The following is a 23599-nucleotide window of genomic DNA, read 5'->3' as shown; positions in this document are numbered from 1 at the left end:
TTATTTATTTATTGTCAGAGAGAGAACACGAGCAGGCAGAGTCACAGGCAGAGGCAGAGAGAGAAGCAGGCTCCCCGCTGGACAAGGAGCCCGATGCGGGACTCGATCCCAGGACCCCGGGATCATGACCTGAGCCGAAGGCAGCGGCTTAACCGGCTGAGCCACCCAGGCGTCCCAGTAGGTTGATTTTAGATAAAGATGCTGAAGCAATTTTATTTTCATTGGGGAACATAAAGGCTTCTCAATGAACAGTGTGGAACTAGTAGATATCAGCATGGGGGAGAATGAACCTCACTCTTACCACATATCATAATAAAAAAAATTAAACCAAAACAGATCAGAGCCCAAATATAAAAGTCAAAATATAAGAATTCTGGAAGGAAATATTGAAGAAAATCTTCACAATCTTGGGCGGGGACAGGGCAAAGATTTCTTAGGACACAGAATGGATGAATCATAAAAGGATAGATTGGATCTTATCAAAATTTTAAAATTTTCCTCTCTGAAAGACACGGTTAGAAATGTGAAGAAGCATTGCGCAGAATGGGATAAAATGTTCACAGCACGTGTATCAGACAAAGGGTCAGATCTGGAGGCTCCGCTAGGCTAGGATCCATTTCCAAACTCATGTGGTTGATGGCAAGACTCAGTTCCTTGGAGAGAAGACCCCACTGACTTGCCACATGGGCCTTTCCAACGCGGTAGTCTGCTTCATCCGAGCTTGCAAGGGACCAAGTCTGATAGTAAGACAGAAGTCCTAGTCTCCTGTAGCCTAATCATGGAAGCTGATATCCCATCACCTTTGCTTTTTCTGTTGATTGGAAGCAAGTCTTTAGGTCCAGCTTACACTCAGGGAGCGGGAATTGCACAAGAACATGAGGCCCAGGACATATAGGAATCATCAGGGGCCATCCTGGAGTCTCCTGCCACATTCATAGACTCAATTTGGGCAAAAGAAATCCAATCAGAAAGGGGGCAAAAGATGTGTATACTCACTTCACTAAAGAAGATACATGAATGGCCAATAAACACATAAAAAGTTATCACTAGGCCTCAAGGAAATGTAAACTAAAACCACCAGGAGAAATAATTATGCACTCACTAGAATAACTAAAAAAAAGAAAAATAAAAGAAAGAAAAACAAAAGGACCATACCAAGCTTTGATGAGGATGTGCAACGAACAAAGTTAATCACACGGGGAAAGGTAGAACACAGCCCATTAGCAAAACTGGCTGTTTGTCACGTTATACATACACCTCCCGTATGGCCCAGTCATGCTACTTTTTGCTGTTTACCCAAGAGGAATGGAGTTGGGTCCATGCAATGATCTGACCATGTTGGTTCAGAGCAGCTTTGTTCACCGTGGTCAAAAATGCATCCCCAAGGGAATGCAGACTTTGGCGTAACCATGCAAGGGGGCGCTCATCAGCCGCAAGCCGAACAGAGGACAGTCATGCTCAACCGGGTGACTGAATCTCAAATTCCTGATGCTGAGTGACATAACCCGGGGGCAAACAAGTGTTTACCGAATGTTTCCATCCATATGAAATTCTGTAAAATATCTATGGCCACAACACCGAGACCACCGATGGCCTTGAGATGGCAGAAGGAAGGAGGAATGAACCACACAGGGGCAAGAGGAAACATCTGGGGCGATAAAAATACTTTGTATCTTCATTCTAGTGGTGATTTTACGTTGGCTTATCGGACTGTGCACTTGAAATGGACCCAGTTCCTGTAAGTAAATTATATCAATAGAAAAAGAGACACTGTCTTGCTTAAAGGATTTAGTTTGCCTTCAGCAGGCCCTGCAGCTACTCTCAGTTGGTCTGCTCTGTGTCCCCCGTTCACATCAGTCCTCCTAATTTAGCGATGTAACACCCTAAATAACGGTGAATAAAGATCGCCAAATTCTGCAGAGCCAAGGGCAGAAGAGGCAACAGAAGGGTGAAGAGGCCCCTCTGATTTCAACTTGACGATTGGACTTTCTTCTGAGCACTTTACGTAGAACAGAGCAGAAAAAAATGGAAGTAGTCTGTTAATCAGTCCTGGGATCGAGCCCTGCATTGGGCTCTCTGCTCCGCAGGAAGCCTGCTTCTCCCTCTCCCACTCCCTCTGCTTGTGTTCCCTCTCTCACTATGTCTTATTTAAATTTATTTCTTTAAAAATTTATTTCTTTAAAAATAAAATCTTAAAAAAAAAAGACTGAAAAACTATTATCAGTGGTCTGCTCTGGAAAGGCCTAATGAGTAGGCCAATTGTAAGGGAAAGAGTAGAGAACCATCAAAAAGCCTTCCTGTGACTTTAGATCTTCTTTGTGTTACTTTTCTTTTCTTTTTTTTTTTTTTTTAAGTAATCTCTGTCCCATGTGGGACTTGAACTCACAACACAGAGATCAAGAGTTGCACACTCCACCGACTGAGCCAGCCAGGAGCCCCCTTTTGTTTTGCTTTATAATAGAAACCCAGCACAAAGTTTACAGCTTGATGCATTAAAAATTGAAAGGATGATTGAACTTATTGAGCAATACTTATTTTTTTTTTATTGGCAAAGTATTATGGGATGACAAGAATTATCAAGAGAATAGAATATATTTAGGGGTAAGTCCTGTCAAACACAAACCAAATAATAAAATATTTGGGCTAGCAAAAAATAAAAACAAATTTGGGTTTACTTGTCTAAAAGCAAGAGAAAAACATATTTCAGACCCTGACTCTTGGGTCCACAGAAGTGGAACTTGGGGCGTTACAGACTCACCCTATGTATGTGTAGGGTTCCTCCTGCTTATCTTTGATGTGAATTTCTAACCCTCCCAGATATTTTAGTGACCCACCTACCATGGTGCCGGGCATGCGACAGATACTAAATATTTGTTCAGTGTCCGTCTTCAAAATCTTAACATTGTCTACTTTGGGAACTTAGATGACAATTTAATGGAAAGAATCCAGGCAAAAGGGACTTTTTGGGTTTAGTTCATTTTCTTCATCTCTTATTTGATCGTCTGTACCGGGTTTTCAGCCAACTTTAACTGTAGAGATCAGTTACCACTCTGAAAAAATACTGTGGAAAGATGCTCTTTAAAGCCAATCGTACGTAAATGTTAGGGAGGAACTATGTTTATTTGGTAGCATCTGACATTATTATTTGGAAAAGTATCAAGATGAACAAAACCTTTTCCCCAAATACACTGATTGAAATCAATCAGAAGAATTAATAGTTATACTGTCAAATTCGGTAAGTTTTTGAGTTTTTACCAAATCTCTACACCACTTTCAAAAAATCAATTGTCGGGGCGCCTCGGTGGCTCAGTGGGTTAAAGCCTCTGCCTTTGGTTCAGGTCATGATCTCAGGGTCCTGGGATCGAGCCCCACATCAGGATCTCTGCTTCAGCAGGGAGCCTGCTTCCTCCTCTCTCTCTCTGCCTGCCTCTCTGCCTACTTGTGATCTCTGTCGAATAAACAATCAAAATCTTTAAAAAAATAAAAAATCAATTGTCTTCACTTAACAGAAATTAAAGCTGTCGGGTGGGGACCAGAGCTGGCAGAGGTCCCCACCGATTTCCAAACCAGGACATGAAGTGCTGTGGCTGAGGCTCATCCTCGGACGGAATCTATTAAAATAAAAATATTTGCTGCAACCGCCTGTTAGCAAAGGCGCTTTGTTTTTTCTTCTAAATGTCAGTTCCATTGCTCAAGGGAAAGCGACTGTAGTCATTGGTAAATAGGAATGAGGTCCAGAATAAACATGAGTAAATGGAAAGAAATCATCTGCGAACCCATTCATCCTAACAAAATCAATTGTTTACCTGCCGTGTTTTCTAACTGATGGGCTAAGAATGATAATTCACTTCACTCAGGGATTTTTGGAACAGCCACTGTGTGCCTGGCACAGGCGCTACGAAGATGATCGGTCTTCAGAGATGACGGGATTTGGGGAAACAGCAAAATAAATCCCAATCTTGTGTTAAGGGCCTCGCAGAAAGAAATAGGTGGGTTAAGAGAAGCAGGTAACCAGGTGAGCTGTAAAAGAGATCAAGAATCAGGAAAGGCTTCCTGGTGAAGGCTGAGCCTTCTTCTTTAGGACTCTTTCTTAAAGGAATGGGGAGAACTAGCCAAGTGTCAGGAGTACGGGGAGAGGCCAGAATGGTCAAATCCTTAGTGGCCTGAGCAGGAACCATGCCTGAACTTGACAGATGCAGAGAAAAGAGAAAACTGGAAAGAGAAGACGAAGAAATGAAAGGACCCAACCCCTGCTCTGAGCTGAGGCGCTCACAGGGCATTCCCAGAGGTCCCCAGAGCCACTGAATGGTTCTAAACAGTGGGGGGGTGGACCTAACAGGAACAAAGCTGTGTGTGTTTATTTATTTTTTTTAAGATTTTATTTGACAGAGAGAGATACAGGGGGAGAGGGAACACAAGGGGAGTGAGAGGGAGAAGCTGGCTTCCTGCTGAGTGGGGAGCCCGATGCAGGGATTAATCCCAGGACTGGGATCATGACCCAAGCTGAAGGCAGATACTTAACCACTTAAGGACTGAGCCGCCCAGGCGCCCCAAGGCTGTGTGTTTAAACACTCTGCCTCCAGCACAGAGATGAGACAAGATAGGAGAAGCCCAACTGAGCATCGCAACAGAGATGGAGACTGGGTCGGGGGGTGGGGGGGCTCCAAGGACAGTAGACAGGTGGAGAGGACTCAGGGCTACCTTCGAGAGATGAGTTTGAATTGTCCAAAGAAAATTCCAGGACAACACCAGGAAGCAGTTCCGAGCTCAGGCTTGCTGGGAGCTTGTGACTGAGGCTTGGAAGTGGTCCGCGCAGAGGAGGGGTCAAAGCTGGTCTCAGAGCTGAGCGAGTCGCAGAACAGGCAGCTCCTGTCCTGGCACTGGTGGGCGCCCCTTCCTACCTCCTCTTCCACACAGAGGACGCCTTTGTTCAAAGAAGACAGCGGGGGTGGGGGGGGCGGGAACGGCACAGCTGCAGGTTTCCACATGCTAAATCATTCAGGAGCTACTTACCCAGTGTTTAAGGTTGATTTATTTCTTGCAGAAGCTATTTAAGATAAAATAAAAGGTAAAGTGAACTCACATCCGACCTCAGCGCATCAAGGAAAGCTTTTTTGGCAGTCATTTCCTGAATAGGTTTTCCTGCCCGATGGCGTCCAGAATACACCTAGGCACAGTTATGTAAGACAAACCTTAATAATTTAGCATTTCTCACCAACAGGCAAGTCACAGTGGTAATGGCTCCCTGGTTGTCAGGCATTCGGTCCATAAAGTTCAACTCCAGCCTCCTGCTCCCTCCCATTACGGCAGAGGACGGCTGCCCAGGCCGGCTGCAGAGCCTACAGAATCCGGGTGATCCGCACGAGGCCCAGCTAGGAAACCCCGGGTCCTCTCTACCGTGATCTGCCATTTCATTCTGGAGAGAGAGGAGATGGCATCACACGGGCAAACCCCTTCTCGGCTTCCAGAACATTGCCCCAACTCTTCTCTCTCCTGGCTTCCTCGCCTCCCTGAAACAGCTCCCGTGGAGCCTGGAGTATAAGGCGTTGAGATTTTAAGAAAAGCTCACCTAAAATATCACCGCTAAAGGGCAGCCGACGGCCACCAACTTTCGACTGTGTGCTAACCATCTGTCGCGCGTTTGACCCCGTCGCCGCGTCTGCGCGTGCCCCAGACGGGCCGCAGACCCTCGGATTCCTGGAACGGCCCAGCGTGTTATGACACAGAGCGGTTCCATCCCTGAGATGGCTCACGGAGTGGAAGCAAGCTACGGAAAGGAGCTCTGCCTCGCTAACCTGGAATGCAGGGACGCTTTTATCTCCATCTTCCGGGACAACCCGGGTGGCTCAGTTGTCTGCCTGCGGCTCAGGTCACGATTCTGGAGTCCAGGGATCAAGTCCCGCATCAGGCTCCCGGCTCGGCGGGACGTCTGCTTCTCCCTCTGACCTCTCCCCTCTCACACTCTCTCTCTCTCTCCCAAAGAAATAAATAAAATCTTTATTTCCGTCTTCCCCTGCCACCCATGATCAAGTGGATTGAAGCCTGAGAAACAGTAATTTGTTTTAATTTCCGTTCTCTCCCAACTTCAACGGCAACGGGTACAGGACTTTTTAGTCTGAGAACCCATTTGCACACTCACTGCCTCCAGACACACATATTTCCATTTATGACCCATTTTGACCTGCCCCCCCCCAGAAAAAACAACTCATCCAGATTACAGGTGAAATTGATTGTGCACCCAATAAACACCAATTAGGGATTTGTTTGTATAGTTATACTGGAATTACTGCAAGAAACTAAACATTGATTTTTCAAAAATGAGGATGATTGACACTTCTACTCTGTACCCCCGTGTGGTTTTTTTTTTTTTAATTAAGCTTTTTATTTTGAGCTCACTGTAGATTCACATACAGTTCGTTGTACGAGATGAGTGCCCTCTACCTAGTTTCTCCCAGTGGCAACATCTTGCAAAACTAGAATGCGGGAGACAGTGAAACCCTCACACATAGCTCGTGAAAATGTAAAAAGGTGCAGCCCCTGTGGAAAACAGTTTGGCAGTTTCTCAACATGTTAAATATAGAGTTACCATATGACCCAGAAATTCCATTCCTGGGTCTATACCTGAGAGGAATGAAAACATATGTCCGCACAGATCCTTGTCCTTGAATGTTTGTAGAGCAGTATTCACAATAGTCCAGAAGGGAAGAACCGCTATATATCCATCATCCGATGGATGGAAAAGCAACATGTGGTGTATGCATACAATGGTATATTATTCAGCAAAAAAAAGAAAAAAGGAAATGCTGATGCGTGTTTCAACGGGGATGAGCCTTGACAACAGCGTGCTGAGTGAAAGGCACTAGAGCTAAAAGATCGCGTATTATGAGAGTCCGTTTCTAGGAAATGTCCAGAACAGGCACATCTACAGAGAGAGCAAATAGAGCAAATGGTTGCCTAGGGCTGGGAATAGGGGTTAAGGGAGTGACAGGAAGTGACTACTAGTGGGTACTCTCTGTTTGGCATAATGATTTCCCATCCCCACAGTGATGCAGAAAGGATCCGGTTTCTTGTCATCCTTGCCAGCATTTGGTGTTGTCACTGTTTTTATTTTGTCCGTTCTAATAGGTGTGTGGCCACAGTACAGTGTGGTTTTAATCTGTAACTTCCCTAATGGCTGGTGTTGTTGAACATCTTTTCATGCGCTTACTGCCACTCCTCTTTCTCGGTGAGCTGTCTCTTCGTATCTTTTACCCTATTCTGAATTCTAACTTTTATTTTTCTGTTATTGAGTTTTGAAAGCTCTTTTTTTTTTTTAAAGATTTTATTTATTTATTTGACAGACAGAGATCACAACAGATCACAAGTAGGCAGAGAAGCAGGCAGAGAGAGAGGCAGAGAGAGAGGAGGAAGCAGGCTCCCCGCCGAGCAGAGAGCCTCATGCAGGCGATCCCAGGACCCTGAGATCACAACCCAAGCTTAAGGCAGAGGCTTTAACCCACTGAGCCACCCAGGCGCCCCAAGTTTTGAAAGCTCTTTACATGCATTGATGCATTTGTCAGCTGTGTGGTTTCACAAGTATTTTCTCCCACTCTGTCTCTTGGTTTTTTATCCTTTTTCCAGGGTCTGCCACAGAGCAGACATTTCTAATTTTAATGATGTTCCGTTTGTTCATTTTACCTTTTATGGATCATATTCTTGATATCAAGTTGTACCCTTTGCCTAGGGGATCCCAAAGATTCTTTTTCTCTGAAAGTTGTTTAGTTTTATATTTTATTTTCAAGTCCATGACCCAATTTGAGCCCATTTTTGTATAAGATGTGAGGCTTATGTGGAGGTTTATTTTTTTGCCAACCTCTGCTCCAAGGCCACTGTATTTGCACCTTCCTCAAACATCAGTTTGACATATTTTTGTGGGTCTATTTCTAGGTTCCCTATTTGTTTCTATTGACTTTTGTGTCTATGCCCCTACCAGTACCACAAAGTCTTTATTACTTCTTCATTCTTGCTTTTCAAGACTGTTTTAGCTGTTCTCCAGCCTTTGCCTTTCCGTATAAAATTTCAGAATTAGCTCATCTTCTCTACAGAAAATCTTGTTAGGATTTTGGTAGGAATTGCATTAAATGTAGAGATCAGTCTGGGGGAGAACTGACATCTTTACTAATCTGGGTCTTCCAAGACATAAACATGGGGTGTCTCTCCATTTATTTCGGTCTTCTTTCATTTCATCCACATACTATAATTTTCCACATACAGATCTTGTACATAGTTTAAATGTGTACCTGCACATTTAATTTCCTTTGCAGTGATTATAAATTATGCATCGTTTTGAATATCACTTTGCACAGGTTCATTGCTAGGATATGGAAATGCAACAAATTTTTGTGTGTTGATCTTGTAGCCTATGACTTTGCTGAACTCGCTCGTTCTAGTTGGGGTTTTTTTGGTTCTGTTTTTTCAGTAGATTTCCTCGGAACTTTCTATGAAGACAGCCATTTCATCTGCACATAGAGATGGTTTTATTTCTTCCTTTGCAACTTGTATGCCTTTTCTTTCTCTTTCTTGCCTTAATGCAGTGGCTGGAACTTCCGTACTATGTTGAATAAGAAGAGTGTGCAAAGAGGCCTAGAACCTTGTTCCTGAACTTAGAGCGAAAGCATTCAAGCTCTCGCTGTTAAGGAAGACAACAGCTCTAGGCTTCTGTTTTGTTTTTGTTTTTCCTTACCCCCCCCCCACCCCTTTTTAAGCAGAAGCTTAAGACAGGGATTGGCCCAACTGAGATGACAGAGCAAAAAGGAAATGCAAAGGAGACTTCGGTACTTCCTCTTCCAGGCCAGGCTTGCAAGAGTGATAAAACTAGCTTCCTTTTAAAGGGTGTGTGTGTGTGGGGGGGGTGCTTTACAGCCCTAATCAGCGCTAGAGAGCTGATCGACCTTGGGGCCCCTGCAGTCCGCAATGAGCAAAGGGCGCCCTGGATGGGGCAGAAATTGGCTGTCACGCCGGAGGGCCTCCCGCTGCCCTGCTCCGGGCGGCCCTGGCAGCCTCCCTGACCGCCAACCTGAGCTGCCGATAGGAGAGTCTCAGATACCCAAGATCCAGGGTGACCGGAGTGGCCAGGCCAGACCGAGATTTGTGTGAGCTCCGGGCCGGGGCTCCCCCGAAGTAGAGCCGGCTATGAAGAAAGCGAGCGCACGAAGGCTGGGTCACACGGAGAGCTGCCAAGTGCATCCACGATACGTTTTCCTTTTTTAAATAGGGGACGAGGATGGGCAGTTGGCTCTAAAACCCAAAAAAGGAAAGCAGTGCCCCCACCCCCACCCCAGCCCAGCCCAGCCCAGCCCAGCCCGGCGTGCCGGGCCTTCTCCCCTCCGCGGCCCCCGGCCCCTCTCGCGGCCGCGTCGCCCCGCCCACCGGCGGCGCGCCCCTCTCGCCCCACCCCCGCCGGCTGAGACCACACCTGCGCAGGTGAAGCCCGCGGGGACGCGCCGGCCGGGGGCGGCGGGCACGGTGCGCGGCCGCGCGCGGCGGGGCGGGAGGGCCGGGCAGGATGGGAAAGCCGGCCTCCGCTAATGGCCGCCCGGCCGCCGCGGCGGGAAGCAGGGCCGCGGCCGGAGGGGGGCGCCCCGGCCGCCGTCGCGCGAGCCGGCCGCGGGCTCCTCGGGGTCCTCTTCCCACGCTTCCTCCCCGCCGGTCCGTACCAAAGCCGCCGGGGGCTGGGGGGGGCGGGCCGTTCCACTCGGGAGGGGCGGCAGGTCAGGCCGCGGCGCGCGCCACCTGCGGCCCCCCGGGCGGGGGCGGGGGCGGGGGCGGGCCGGGGCCGGGCAGCCCTCTCGGGGCCGCTGGGCTCCCTCTCCGCCCGCCCCCCACGCCGCCCGGGCCCCGCCGCCCCGCAGCCCGCCCGGAGGCCCCTCCCCGCGGCGGCCCGCGCGTCCCCGCCCGCACCCGGCGCCCGCACCCCCGCGCGCCCCCGCGCGCCCCCGCCCGCGTCCCCGCCCCGCACCCCCGCGCCCCCGCCCTCGCGGCCGGGACGAGCGCCGCCGAGCGCATGCTGATCCCTGTCCTCCTCCTCCTCCTCAGGCGGCGCTGGCGGCGGCCCCGGGACCCGCGGAAGCCGGCATGCTGGAGAAATTCGAGTTGGAAGAAGAAGGTGAGTGTCCCCCGCCGGAACGCGCTCCGCGTCGTCGCCGAGGGGCCGGGGCGCGGGGACCGCGGGGTGCACGCCCCGGAGGCCGTGCGGCCCCGGGCTGCCTGCGGAGCGCGGCCGGGGATGCACACGCCGAGCCGGCCCGGGGGACGTCCGCAGTGGCCCGCGGGCGCCGGTCCGGCCGGAACCCTCGCCGGGCTCGGGAGGCAGCGGCGCCGGCCGGCCCTCCGCACCGAAGGGCGGCCCTTTTGTCCTTACCGGCCCAACTCGAAGGAGAGCAAGGTGTCACGCCGCGAAATTGTTCGTACTGCCACCGCGCGCGTAGAGGCAGCCCCCCAACCCTGCGGACGGCCCCTACCTTTAAATAACACCCTCCGGTTCCCTTATCTGTGCTTCCGAAAATACCACCAGCAGGGTGTGTCTGCTGGTTAATAGGGAAAGTTAAATAGCAACAGCAGCGGCGGCTTAGTGCACTGGTCTGGAGTTCAGGTGACCCTGTCACTTCCATCATTTCTGCCGCCTCTCCTCTCGCTCGGCTTCTCTCTTTGCTGCCCTGGTCTCCTCTTACTGCCCTGAATCTCGTCACGAAGCTGTTAAAATATGAAGGGGGCGAGTTTGTTCTCGGGCAAAATTAGCATCTTAAAAGCGAATACCATGAGCCTTCACCTGGATCTTATTTTGAAACTTTAAAATTGGAAGGGGATAAGCTGGTCTTTGGGCAAAATTTGGGCATTTTGAAATGGGGTAGGATGGGCTCAAAGTCCAGAAAGAACTTCGCACAAGATGCCTGACAATTTGAGGCATTTATTTTAAAAGAACTCCACACTGCCTGGCATACTTGTGTTATTTACTTGGCGACTTCTCTTTCTGCCCCGAGTGTGGGTAGAATAAAGCTCCTGAACAAAGAATGTGCCATGTGGGTGCTGTCCCCTGTGCTAGCCTGACTCTAATACCTGTGTCATTTAGTCCCGCGATCACTGAAATAAGCATACACAGCCAAGACGACAAAGTTAACCAGACACTGTTAGGCCAGTACCTGCATGTACTTTATGTTTTACATTTCCTGCAGCATTTCACAAACATGTCAGCTGGGAGCTAATGCATGCGTAGTAATCGTCATTAAAAGTCTGCATCCGTATTTATTATTAACCAGCAGTTACACGATACATTTCAGAATCTTACTGGGACTTAATTTGCATTTTATCCTACTGAAAAATAACCCAGTATCTTAAATCGAATCCACCCCATTACTCATCAGTTCCGTGTCCAGTTTTGACCACTGTCCACAGAGGGGTATGGTGTGCCTCCCTGTCCACTGAGACTTTGTCTAAATCATGGGGGTTTTCTTTGTCCCCCAGACCAGTAACGATGAAGAGTCTATTACATTTAAACTTTCTGCAGACTCATGTGGGGGCAAGAGGAGAGTGGAGAGCAGATCCCTTAGCGAGGCGCCCACAGTTGTGGTTGAGAACGCCGTCCAGCTTCACAGCTTAGCTCCATTGTTCCGCTCTGTGACTTTGGAGAAGTTACTAAACTCCTCCGAGCCTTACTTTCCCTGTTTATGAGATGGAGCTGATACCGGGTGTGTCGAGGATTAACTGAGATCATCTGCGGAGTGGTAGTACAGTGTCAGTGCTCTGGAAATGTTAGTCACTATTATTTTTAAAGTCCCATTAATCACTTTACCGAATTCGTGGACTTTTTAAGGCTTTTATTAATGAATCTTAACATAGAGATTGTTCTCAATGTGGAGTCGATGGGGGTTTTTTCTCACTTGAGATGTATTGATTGAATTATGTTGCGTGTTCTCAAAGCTGATACACACAAGCCTTGTTTTCTTTTGCATTATTTCTGCCAACATTATTAAACGTCATTAACATATTAAACCTAAGCATCTGAGAAAGGGGATTTCCTGTTTTCTCCTATCTATTTTTATCTATATTGCTGTCATGACTTTAAAGCATGCTGAATCCCACAAATAACCCTGTCAAACTTTTCTAGGTTTTTAAGGAGGCAGAATGTTAAGCACTCGCTTGGAAGCCTTTAGCAGAGCTGGAAGAAGAAATAGTGTTGGCGTGGTTGTCTAAAGTGCTGCTTTGTTTCTTTTGAACTTTATATTGCTTATTCATCCATGGTATGGAAAAGCTGAGTATCAGGCAGAATCTTACATTTATTTGGGGTGTGCGGGGAGGGACTCCTAACAGTTTGAGCCGTTACACCTTTAAATATCCTGTGAACTGATGTGTTAGCAGGCTCTGTGACAGATAGCTATTGAATAGGTCCTCATGAAATCTTCACATTCCCTTCCCATCCAGTTCATGTCATAATGCATGGCTTGCACTCTGGACACACTGCTTAGAGAGACATTTGCTATGCACAGAAACACACAACGACGAGTATTTTTGTTATCAAGTATTTTTCGATTTCCTAAGACATTATAACTGATACTCTGTCTGTGAGAAAGAGTTTGGGGGCCCTGGTGAAGTCGGAGTCATCTCTTAAAACGTCTTTGCTTCTGGGAAGGAGGAAGAAGCTGTACCACCATCCACTGGGCCTGGTCGGGGTCATCTTTTGCCTGGGTTCTGACACCAGCGGCCTGCCCACTGTCGGCTGCCACCGCTTCCTCCCGTTACACTCTGACGGAGGGACCCCTCCTCTACGGGAGAGTCTTTACCCCTGGCTCCGATCTATATATAGGATAAGTGCGTGCTTCTCCTCATGTGCAGTCTCCCGCCTCCTCCCAGCCCCACACGCCAGTGATCAGAAGGCGCTCTGTGCCAGAAATCACCAGACATCTTTTTAAGAGGCAGATACTAATTCTGCGGGTCTGGGGGGTTGGCGGGGGGCGCTGAGAGTCTGCATTTCTGCAACACTTCCCAGTGCTGCTGCTTCATAGATCCCTCTGTGCAGAACAAGGCCTGAGAACAGGCCTCAGTCAACTTCTGCAAAGGGCCAGATGGTCTCTGCCTCTGTCACGACTACCCAGCTCGCCGGACTACGATTAGGGAGAAAGCCGCGAAGACCAAACTCAACCCAACAGGCCATGCTCCAGTGAAACTTTACTTAAAAAGCAGGGTAGGGACGCCTGGTGGCCCAGTTGGTTAAGCGGCTGCCCTCAGCTCAGGTCATGATCCTAGTGGCATGGGATCGTGTCCCACATCGGGCTCCTTGCTCGGCGGGGAGCCTCTTTCTCCCTCTGCCTCTGCCTGCCACTCTGTCTGCCCGTGCTCGCTCGCTCTCCCTTTCTCTCTCTCTGACAAATGGATAAATAAAATCTTTAAAAAAAAAAAAAAAAAAAGGCAGGGCAGTGGGGTTCCTGGAGGGGAGCTCAGTTAGTCAAGCGGCTGCCTTCGGCTCAGGTCATGATCTCAGGGTCCTGGGATCAAGCCCCACTTCGGGCTCCTTGCTCAGCGGGGAGCCTGCTTCTCTCTCTCTCTCTCTCTCTGCCTGCCATTCCCTCTGCTTGTGTGTTCTCTTTCTCTGTCAAGTAAATAAATAAAATCTTTTAAATAAATAAAATAAAATAGAAAACAGGCTGGATGGGGCCCCCGGGTGTAGTTAGCCAGCCCCCCGCTCTGCGTGCCTGTCGTGGTGTCTGCGCATTAGGGTGTCGCATCAGACTGCGGGTGGGACTTCTTCGTCTGTCTCCCTCCTCCTCCCCGTCTTACTGATGCATCGTGGCTCTGCCCAGATCTCACCGTCTTGTCGAGGCTGTCCCCCTAAATCCCTTCTGTGCCTCTCTCACAATTCATCTTGCCGTTCCCCATGCCTGGGATGGCTGGGGCACCGCAGGTGCTTGGCGGTGTCGGGATCCTAGCGAGGTCGGCATCTCTGTCAATGTTACCTTATGGGAGCGTGGAGAGGCCTCTATTCTGTGTGTGCAGAGCGAGGAGAACAGTGCCTCACCCGCAACAGTGACCGGATGTGTTTGCTCTTCCAATTTCCAATTCAAATGTGAGTCATATTGATGTTTGTTTTGTCACAACTCATTGTCTCGGACTTATTTAATGGCAGGACCCAGCACAAGTACTTCATAGGGACCTAAACACAACCCAGGAATGCTTTCCGAAGTAGATAAGTGCCATTCGTTCGTGATTAGTAAAGCTGTAATTCTGGCACCGCTTCAAGAATTTAACGGCCCCTCGGAGCTATCTCTCTTATCTCCCAGCTTCTCTCTTGTCCCTTTAGCTGTCACGGACTCTGCACTTATTTCAGGGTTTCGGTAACTTGCTGTGGCTGTCTCGTCCCACCTAACTGGCTCTCCGGCTGGCTTCTCCCCTCTTCCCTCGCCGTCTGACTCCTCCCTGATCCCAGACCATCCTGGCTGTCCTGGCTGTCCTTCACCCTCACAGCACTTTCCAGAGCGTACTCTTTCCAGAACTCACCTGCAACTCATTTTTCTAGCAAGGCTGGTCAGCCAAGTCTACACGGATCAAAAGTACGCAAGAATCAGGGCCGCCCTTTTAGAAGGGAAGGCATCTTTCAGTGAAGGGTCTCTGAGTTTGGGGCCCAATTTGGTAATGAATTAGCTGCATCCACAGATAATCCAGAGCCCCTTGGGACTTTGCTGGCTTGTTTTGTTGTTGGGGTCATTGTGAGTTTTCTGTCTAAAACAAGGCCTGGTACTTGGTGAACTTGAACTTTTCCTTCTAATTCAAAAATACAGCCTCAGGCAACCAGCAGCCACCCTATAAACAGAACCAAACTTTGGTGCCCACTGAAACTCATTCATTCCAAACTGGGGGAGCAAAGTGGGCAAAGATCGGGTTTTGTCAGGGCACCAAGGACCGGAGATGTTGCCATGGTTCGTGGCTCTCCGAAGGGCCACAGGACGTAGACGGATGTACAGTGTATCTGCAGTATTCAAGTTTCTTGGGGGTGGGACAGTTCGGAGGGAAAATGTGTAAGAAGTTTCAGATGGGGATTGGATAGTGAAAAAAGTTTGAGAAACACTGCTCTGACTTCCGGAAGAATTGTCTGTGTTCCCATGACCTGCCGGAGCACCCCCTTAGCACCAGCTTTAGAGCCTCTGCTCCGTGAGGCTCAGCAGAGCCCAGTAGGTCAGCCGCTGGCCCTCGTGTGAGGAGTGCTGACCTCTGGTGGCAGAGCTGCCCCAGTGACAGGCTCGTCCTCACCCTGTGGCCGCCCCTCCGCAACGATGATGATTATAGACTATTAGAAGGCTCTGATAATCTATCGTCCAAACTCTCCTTCCCTTCTGAGTTTACATACTTGACTTAGACAAGAGATTCTCTCTTAGTTATAAAAGCACTTGCACTTTTATGAAACATTTACAATTAAAATCTTTTTTCTCCAGCTGGCCCCATATTTAAAACTTGCCACATGTCATAGATTTCATGTCTCTGGAATTAGGCTGTAGCTTGACATTTGATGGTGTCTTAGATTTGATGAGATAGCGTGGTCGGGGGAGACGGGGGAGGCTTTGTTACCTGAAATGGAAAGATCCTGACTACTTGAAATCAGGAGGAGAGCGCGGCAGGCTGGGGGGCATTCGAAAGAGGACCTGTCTCCGGGCTTCACCAGGCACTGAGGAGTCCTCAGGAGCCGAGGCGGCATCCTGGCCCTCTCCGTGGCGGCTGGATCTCCATGCCCTTGCCTCTCGAGACGGACCCTGCCTGCTCCGGGGGACACTCCGCTCGGACCCCAGGAGCGCAGGCCGCAGTCCAGACCCAATTCGCATGGCAGGGCTGTGGCCGGAGACAGTCCCATCCTGCGCGGGGGGCACGGCCCCTGAAAGACGTTATACCGGCATCTCTGCGACTTCAGTTTCACCCGTGGGTTGTAAAGTGGAGAAACTTGATACTACAGAGCATTTGGAGTTTGCTTGAAAGAAATGGAAAGTTTTGGGGAACGCTTTTTTGTGGTTCTCAGAACCGGCACACATGAAGCTTGTCGAGCACGGCGGGGCGAGTTCATGTGTATCGAGCCCTCGGAACAGCCTTGAGAGTCGGTATTTTTATCATTTCTGTTTTAGAGAGGAAGAACCCAAGAAAATAAGAGAAGAAATAAATGACCTCGGGGCTGTGTCTGGGAAGGGGGAGAAGCAGGATTCCAACACAGTCCTGTGCCCCGAGCCGCGTGCGTAACGGGCGCGGAAGCGTCCCTTACTGGGACAGCCGTTTTCCCACCTGCCGTGACCCGCCGGCCCGCTTCCGGCTGAGCCGCCCAGGCACTTGCCAGGGTCTGCGGACCCACGTGCTGCTTCTTGCTTTGAACCCTTGGTGACAGTCCGCAGAGCCGTTCTCTGCCCTGCGCCCCCCGCGGCACCGTGCGACCCCCACGCACAACCGGCGGGTCATTGTCGCTCCCCAGAGGTCCTTACTCGTCTATCTCGAGCGCTGGCCATTGACTCACGGGCCTGCACAGGGCCTGCTCGCCTTCGGGTCCCACGGTCTTGCTCGCCGCTGTCACCTCGGTGACCCGGTGTCTGGATCCCGTGTCCGTAATCACCTTGCTGCATGGTGACCAGCGATGCCCGAGTGACGGCCCGGCCACATCTCTCCTGAGACTCCAGCTGTCTGCTCGTTGCTTCCACTGACCCGCACCCCGGCCTCCGGGCTGTTGCTGGGACTCGCTCCCCCTCCCGCGTCCAGGTGATGAAGCCCGGTCACTCCTGCCGGTGCGTGAGGCCAGGCCCGGGCAGCGCTGCTCCGGGCATCGGCTGTGCCCTCCGGTTGGGAAGCCCTGCAGCCCTGAGAGATGGTTAATAAAAGCACCGGCAGACCGGAGCTCCAGACTGCGTTTCCTCCCCTGCTCTCTGCCAACCTGGGTGCCCCCTCTGCACCTCTGTGTTCTGTTGCCCCCCCCCCGCGCCCGGCCTTGGCCCCTCACCTTGCTCCCCGGCCTTCCTGTCCCCTTGGCCCCCTGCTGGTTTTCCTCAGATCTCAGCACCAGCATCACTTCCCTGGTGGGGGGCCCTCCCTAAGCCCCAGATGGGACTCGAACTCTTGATCCCTCCAGCCTGGCAGGGGCCACGAAGCAGAGGCAGTTCCCTGTGTTTCTGTCACCAACCTGTACGCTCCGTGAGGCTGGGGACTGCCAACCCACCGCCCTCTGGGATTCAGAGGCACCGAGACACATGAGACTCCGTTGTCAGTAAGCGGCTCCGTGCGTGAACATGTGTGCACACGCGTGTACATGTACAGCATTGTAAAGGTTTTAGCTTTTACTCTGGCGCAGGGGCTCAGGGTGCTTCCCGTTCTTCCCGCCACGCTCCCTCCTGCCAGAACCCGGCCTGCCCGGAGTTCGCATGGGAGAAGACCGGCCTGCTGCCTGCCAGGCCTGAGGGAAGCCCCAGAAGCCTGGAAGCCTGTAGAGGCATCTTCTGTTAGTGCCTTTCTCTGCGAGTGCTGTGCCGTGTGGGAGGTTGCCGGGGGGTCTGTGACGAAGGATCCATCCTGTTGCTAAACCCAAAGATGCGTGTGCTTTTACGGACCGACGTCCACTCTCTGGCAAAGTGCAGTGGGCCGTGTGAGTTGGAGTAGCGTTCTGTCGGAATCCCAGACTGCGGCACACCGGTGTGGGACCCTGGTGACACAGACCTCAGTTCACCTGAAGGAATCGACTGAATTGGGCCGCCACACTTGTGACGCAAGCTGATTTGCTGAATATATTCACGGATCTCTTTTCCCTCCTAAAATCTTACTGAAATGGCAGCAATCGATAAAACAGAATACAAAACTTAGTCTTTTTTTTTAAGGTTTTATTTATTTATTTGACAGAGATCACAAGTAGGCAGAGAGGCAGGCAGAGAGAGAGGAGGAAGCAGGCTCCCTGCAGAGCAGAGAGCCCGACGGCGGACTTGATCCCAGGATCCTGAGATCATGACCTGAGCCAAAGGCAGAGGCTTTCACCTGCTGAGCCACCCAGGTGCCCCAAAACTTAGTGTTGCTTAACAAAACCAAAAGCTTAGTTCTCGGAAGGGACCAAAAAGGAGGCAAAGTCTGTTCAGGAATGTAGTGAGTGAGAATACAAAGCTTCAGAAATTGGGGGGAAGGGGGTTCTTAATTAAAAATGCGAAGATTTAGAGGATACCATTAAATGAAACCTGAGTATACCAACTATAGCGATAAATTTAAAGCTCTTTCGGTCACCATAAAAGAAATTTAAAATTAGTTGACTTGTACACTTTAAATAAGTGAACGGTATGGGTGTGAATACTGTCTCCACAAAGCTGTTTTTTAAGAAAAGTAACGAAAAGTTCTCAGCATTCCTCTGACCCTGCCATAGAGGCCCAGAGTCCAGCCTGTCGATGGACGCGTTCTGGAAGGCCTTCACGGAGCAGTTAACGTGTAGGTTATTTACATTATTTGATGGCGTAGAGAAAGATGGCAGCTTCCCAGCTCGTTCTTTGAGCTAGCTGGATCCTGACATCCAAACCAGCTGATGGCACCCAAAGAGGAAAACAGGTGACAAACCTGGCCTTGAGAATATGGGCAGAGCCCCGCATACACAGCAGCGGGAGGAGCCCCAGGCTGCTCGGTGACCAAGCAGGGTGGTGTCCCGGAAATGCAAGAAGAGCAAAGTTTATTAAGAAATCACCGAGGAATTAACAGCCGCCGGTTAAAGGAGAGGAGCTTCTGTTCATCTCAGTAGTCACCAGAATAGCAGTTGAGCAAGGTCAGCATATGTTCCTTTAACAAAATCCTTAATAAGCCAGAGGGAGAAGGAAGCGTCTTGAAGTTGATGGAAACAGACTGGACAGAAGCCTCCAGCAGCCGAGGTGGTTCCTGGCATTGTCCGCGTTCCAGGCGGCCCCACCCTGCCGGCCCTTCGGGTGCTCGGGGCTCGGTCCTCACCGTGGCTTCAGCTGAGCTCCTAGGTCTGTCCCAAGAACAAGGGAACGTCGGCTGGGGTGCACGTTTCTGTCGTGTGGCTCCCAGAATTTAGCATGAAACCATTTTAAAAAGAACAGGAATCACATGTAATTTCAAGGTCATGGCTGTGACTGAGGCATCCCTCAGGCATTCACTGCAGCCAGTTTTGAACTACCTGGGGAGACGCTCTGCCTTCACCTACCCGCTTGTTTCCTACCGAGTCTTTCCTGCCCTTCCTGGAAGAGCCCCCACACTTCCCCCGCCAGCAGGGACTCGCCGTCCACACGCATGAAACCAAATGCAAAAAGCATGGAAAGAAAAGATCTAATGCACCTTGTTTTTCTTCCTCTTAAGAAAAACAAGATCCTAGTTCTTGGAAAAGACCGATTGTGGGTAAACCTTATTACCTGTAAAATTACATTTAAGCTTTGACTTTGTTAACATTTGTGTTTCTAAGCACTTTAGGAAAAACTACATGAGTCTGGGTTTTCCCATATACTTTAAGTTCCATGTTCCCCATTTTCACTTATTTCTTGCTCAATTATTTTAAATGGTTTTCTAAAAAAAAAAAAAAAAAAAACCTACCATATGTGTATTTTAGTTTACTATTTAGTTTACTAGTAAACTTGTGTTTCAAAATGTAGAATGAAGAATAAAATACATTTTTTAAAAACAGTGATCATTTGGGGAATTACAGTGACATGTCTATATATTAAGATAAAATTATGGGAATTGGAAATAAGGGGTTGGGGCTTTTGGTTTCAGGGGGGTTTTAAGTGAAGTTTGGGATGATGTGTGAATTTTGTTTTAAAATGCCTTCACTGGGGTACCTGGGTGGCTCAGTTGGTTAAGTGTGTGGCTTCATGGTGAGTGATCTCCAGGTCCGGGGATTGAGCCCTGCATTGGGCTCTCTGCTCTGCAGGGAGTCTGCTGCTTCTCTTTCTGCCTCTTCCCCTGCTTGTGCTCTCTTTCTCTTAAATAAATAAATAAAAATCTTTTTAAAAAATAGTAAAATAATAAAATGCCTTCATCCTGGGGCGCCTGGGTGGCTTAGTCAACTAAGCATCCAACTCTTGGTTTTGGCTCAGGTCATGATCTTGGGGTCATGAGATCGAGCCCCAAGTCAGGCTCTGTGCTCAGCAGGGAGTCTGTTTATGAGTCTCTCCCTCTCCATCTGCCCTCCCCCTTGTGCACACTCATCTTTTTGAGACATGGTTTGGATCTGTTGCTCTGATCACTGATGACTTAAAGAGCAGTATTGAGTCTTGGTAAATGAAGGAGACGGGACGTGGCTTGGAGTCAGGTGTGTGTTGCATCGTGGCCAAGCAGAGCCTCTTCTGTGTGGTGGCTGGACAGCAGCTTGGAAAGCCGGCCCCCAAGGAGAGACCGCCAGGCCCTCTGAGGGTCACACACTCGCGTCGATCCTGTAAGCCCCCAGGCCTCACAGCTCTGTAATAGACTGGCCTCTGGGAAGGATGCCCACGGCTGATTGAGTTAGGACAGCACCCCAATACGAGCAGTCACAGTCCCCCTCTCCTGTACGGGCTTAATTTACGTCCTCTGACTCAGAGTCTGCCGAGAGGTTTGCTGGGACATGTGGCCCAGAGCAGGCAGAATGAACCCTGCTGCTGCGGGTATGGTCACGTGCTTAGGGAATCTCAGGTCACTGGAACCAGCCCCTGTGCTTTTCTCTCCCATCCGCAAGGAGAGCCATCTGCGAGCCACTCCCAGCCAGCCTTCCAGCACCTTCCACCTGCCGCCTCATCTTGCCTTTTTTAGACTAATTACCAGTGGCAGTCTGTCTTCTTCGTTTTCCTGTAGTTAAGGCTAGAAATACCAAAGAATCACATCATCTTAGAAGTCATTTTTTACAAATTCATTCTAAGTTAAAAGTCTATGTGAATAGGTTTTATAAAAAGTAATTTAGGACTCTAGTGATTATCTCTGAAATATGAATTCATCAAGTTGTCTTGCTGTATTTTCAGGTTTTTAAAATATATTCTACAACCATGTGAACATTTTCATGCCTCTGCAGTTGTATTCAATTCAGTTACATTTTTTTGTCCCAGAGAATTAGAAAATAGCCTCAGTATAAAATACGTTTGCAAACACTTTTAAAGCTTTAAATTAATGCTGTTCTGCTTTTAAAAGAAAATTGCTTGGGACATGATCATAGATGCATTATTTCTATGACAAAAAACATCCCTTTTCAATCCTTTAGTCTTAGAAAGGTATTCAAGTTTCTTTACTGATCGTTAAATCTAGATTCACCAGTATTCTTTTAAACTGGGTCCTCTGTTAGGATTTCTCTCTCGAAGGAGAGACGTGCTGTACAGAAGCTCGGACTCATACTCAGTCCTCTGCGTTTGACCCACAAGCAGGCATGAGCTTGTCCCGGGACCTGCTGGGAACTGGCTGGGCCGGGTGCCTTTCCAGCGCCTCGGGAAGCCCCAGGGTAGGAGGAAGGCAGCCCCGTAACTTCAGTACAAGGCACACGACACTCAGAAGTGAATTACTCGCAAAGCACTAAGAGTTGTCAAAACAAGCCATTACTTCTCACTTGAGGTCCTCCGAGGAAGGCGTTCCGGGCCCTTGAACTCCACCGGGAAGCTGCATCGGTTTCCCGAGCCGCCACCACAGACTGCCACAGACGAGAACTTCCGATGGGAGAGCTTTATCCAGGGGATGGCGCGTGGGTCCCCGCCGGCGGCCCCGCGAGGGTGTCCGTGCCCGGCCTTGCTCTCGGCTTCCGGGAGTCGCCTGCGGCCCTAAGCGTCCCCAGCGCGGTCGCCTCTCTTCTCTCTGCGTCTCGGCGTCTCGCTTTGACGAGCTCCGTGGTCTCCGGATTTAGGGCCCAGCCTAATCCAGGCTGGTCTCATCTTGGGGTCCTTCCTGTCGTTACCTCTGCAGAGACCTTTGTTCCAAATAAAGTCTCGTCCTGATGTCCCAGCTGGGCTTCGGGGGAGCCGCTGGGCAGCGAACAGAAGGCGGCAGGATTTCGGGAGGCCGTCATGGGGGGGGGGTGCATTCTCAGGAGAGAGATCAGCGTGAGCGGAGCCGAGGCAGAAACCCAGTGAGCACATTCCCCAAGTTGAACTTCCCAGACTTCAAAAACGCCTTTGAAAAGGACGGATCAATGGGATCTGAGAGTGGACGATTCCCGGGGGGGGGGGGGCGGCAGGAGAGGAGGCCGGGATGGTGGGGGGGTGAGGTGGCAGGAAAGTTCGGCTGATGGATGTGCGGTGCCTGGTGCCCTAGCGAGGGCTGGGGGCGTGGAGGGGGCGTCGTCAGATCTGCTCCATGGGGCAAGGGGATGCCTGCTTCCACGCCGTTCTGCCCGGCCCGCACGACTGTTGCATTTAAACTGCGATGCTGCATTCTCAGATCGTCCCGTCAACCTTCAGAAACTCAACACCCCGTCATATACTCTGCTCCCCAGTAGCGCTCGGTAGCGGCCGCCTCGTCCGTGGTGGGGTAGCGTGCGGCTGGAGGGCCAGTGGGTTTTCAGATCACCCCCAGCGGGTCCCTCTCCAACCCAGGGACGCCAGTGCCCACGTAATGCTCCGTGATCCTGCTTCTGGCCAGTGACACACAACAGGAGCAAGAACACAACCCCAGTAATATCTTAACCCCAGTTACCCTTGAAGAAGGGGGGTGAAACTTCTTGCATTCTCAGGAATCCTAATGATGCATCCCAAACAACCCGGTGGTGCTGAATGATGAGGGTTTTTTTGGGTTTTTTTATTTTTTCTTTTTAGTTTAACTCCTCCTTTCCATTTCATCACATTTCTTTCTTCAGTTGTAATTTGAGACTTGATCATAGTAAAAATAAGACCGATGGTGGCACGTATAATCAGAAAGCTTATACTCAATGTAGGAAGCCATGACATTTTATAATAGCTCACCTTATTTCCCTAAGTTAAAATACTAATACGTTTGTTCTCAATATGGTTTTGTTACGACAGTAATAACCTCTATCCTTATTCCAGACCAAAGTAAATTTGAGATGATTTGTTTTACGTATTTAACATCTTGCTTTCTTTGGTTGGGCTTCGTACAAAATGTCGTAGTTCTTCCTCCAAACCCATACTAACTGGGAGGAGCAGGTCAGACTTCCAGCCTGGGGGCTCCCTGCCCAGCGCCTCCCGGGATTCCTCAAGACCATCAGAATGAGGAAGGTTCTGGAAACTGCCTCAGCCAACAGCAGCCTAAGGAGCCATGGCTGAATGTCACATGCTATCCTGGAGGGATCAGTACTGAGGAATTCTGAGTAACGCATGGACTTCTGGTAACAGTTTATTCGTCACTCTTTTTCTGGTTTGGGAACTGTAACAAGCACCAGCTGATAACGTCAGACACTGGTGACCGACGAAGCACGTGTCCCCCCCTCGTGGGGGCTGGGGTGCGCGGACAAGGAGCAAGGGAGCACCCCTCGCAGCGCCTTCACCGACTGAGGCGGCCCTCACAGGGCGGCTTCCAGAGAGCCCAGCTCTCCACAGACTCCTGGCCAACGTGGAGGCCGTGTGTCCGGCGGGGAAGTCCCGGGGGTCCTGCAGGAAGCCAGAGCAGGCCAGAAGCCTGTCCCAACTTGGAGCGTGGTTGCCCCGGGTGCTTCCTGACC

General features: G+C 50.1%; 1 protein-coding gene across 5 annotated transcripts in view; it reads left to right on the top strand.

Annotated features, from left to right (window-relative positions):
- The window catches only part of PRKAG2 (protein kinase AMP-activated non-catalytic subunit gamma 2), a 243714-nt gene that overhangs the window by 179300 nt on the left and 40815 nt on the right, over positions 1 to 23599 (top strand). For all 5 annotated transcript variants that reach the window (XM_044246872.1, XM_044246871.1, XM_044246875.1 and 2 more), the window contains one exon: positions 10075 to 10144. In XM_044246872.1, coding sequence (XP_044102807.1) covers positions 10075 to 10144 — 70 coding nt within the window. The remainder of the gene's footprint in view (positions 1 to 10074; positions 10145 to 23599) is intronic.

Source organism: Neovison vison, chromosome 4, assembly GCF_020171115.1.
Source record: "Neovison vison isolate M4711 chromosome 4, ASM_NN_V1, whole genome shotgun sequence".
NCBI classification, from domain to species: Eukaryota; Metazoa; Chordata; class Mammalia; order Carnivora; family Mustelidae; genus Neogale; species Neogale vison.
The sequence above is the reverse complement of the archived record's forward strand: the minus strand, read 5'-3'. Positions and strand labels throughout refer to the sequence as shown.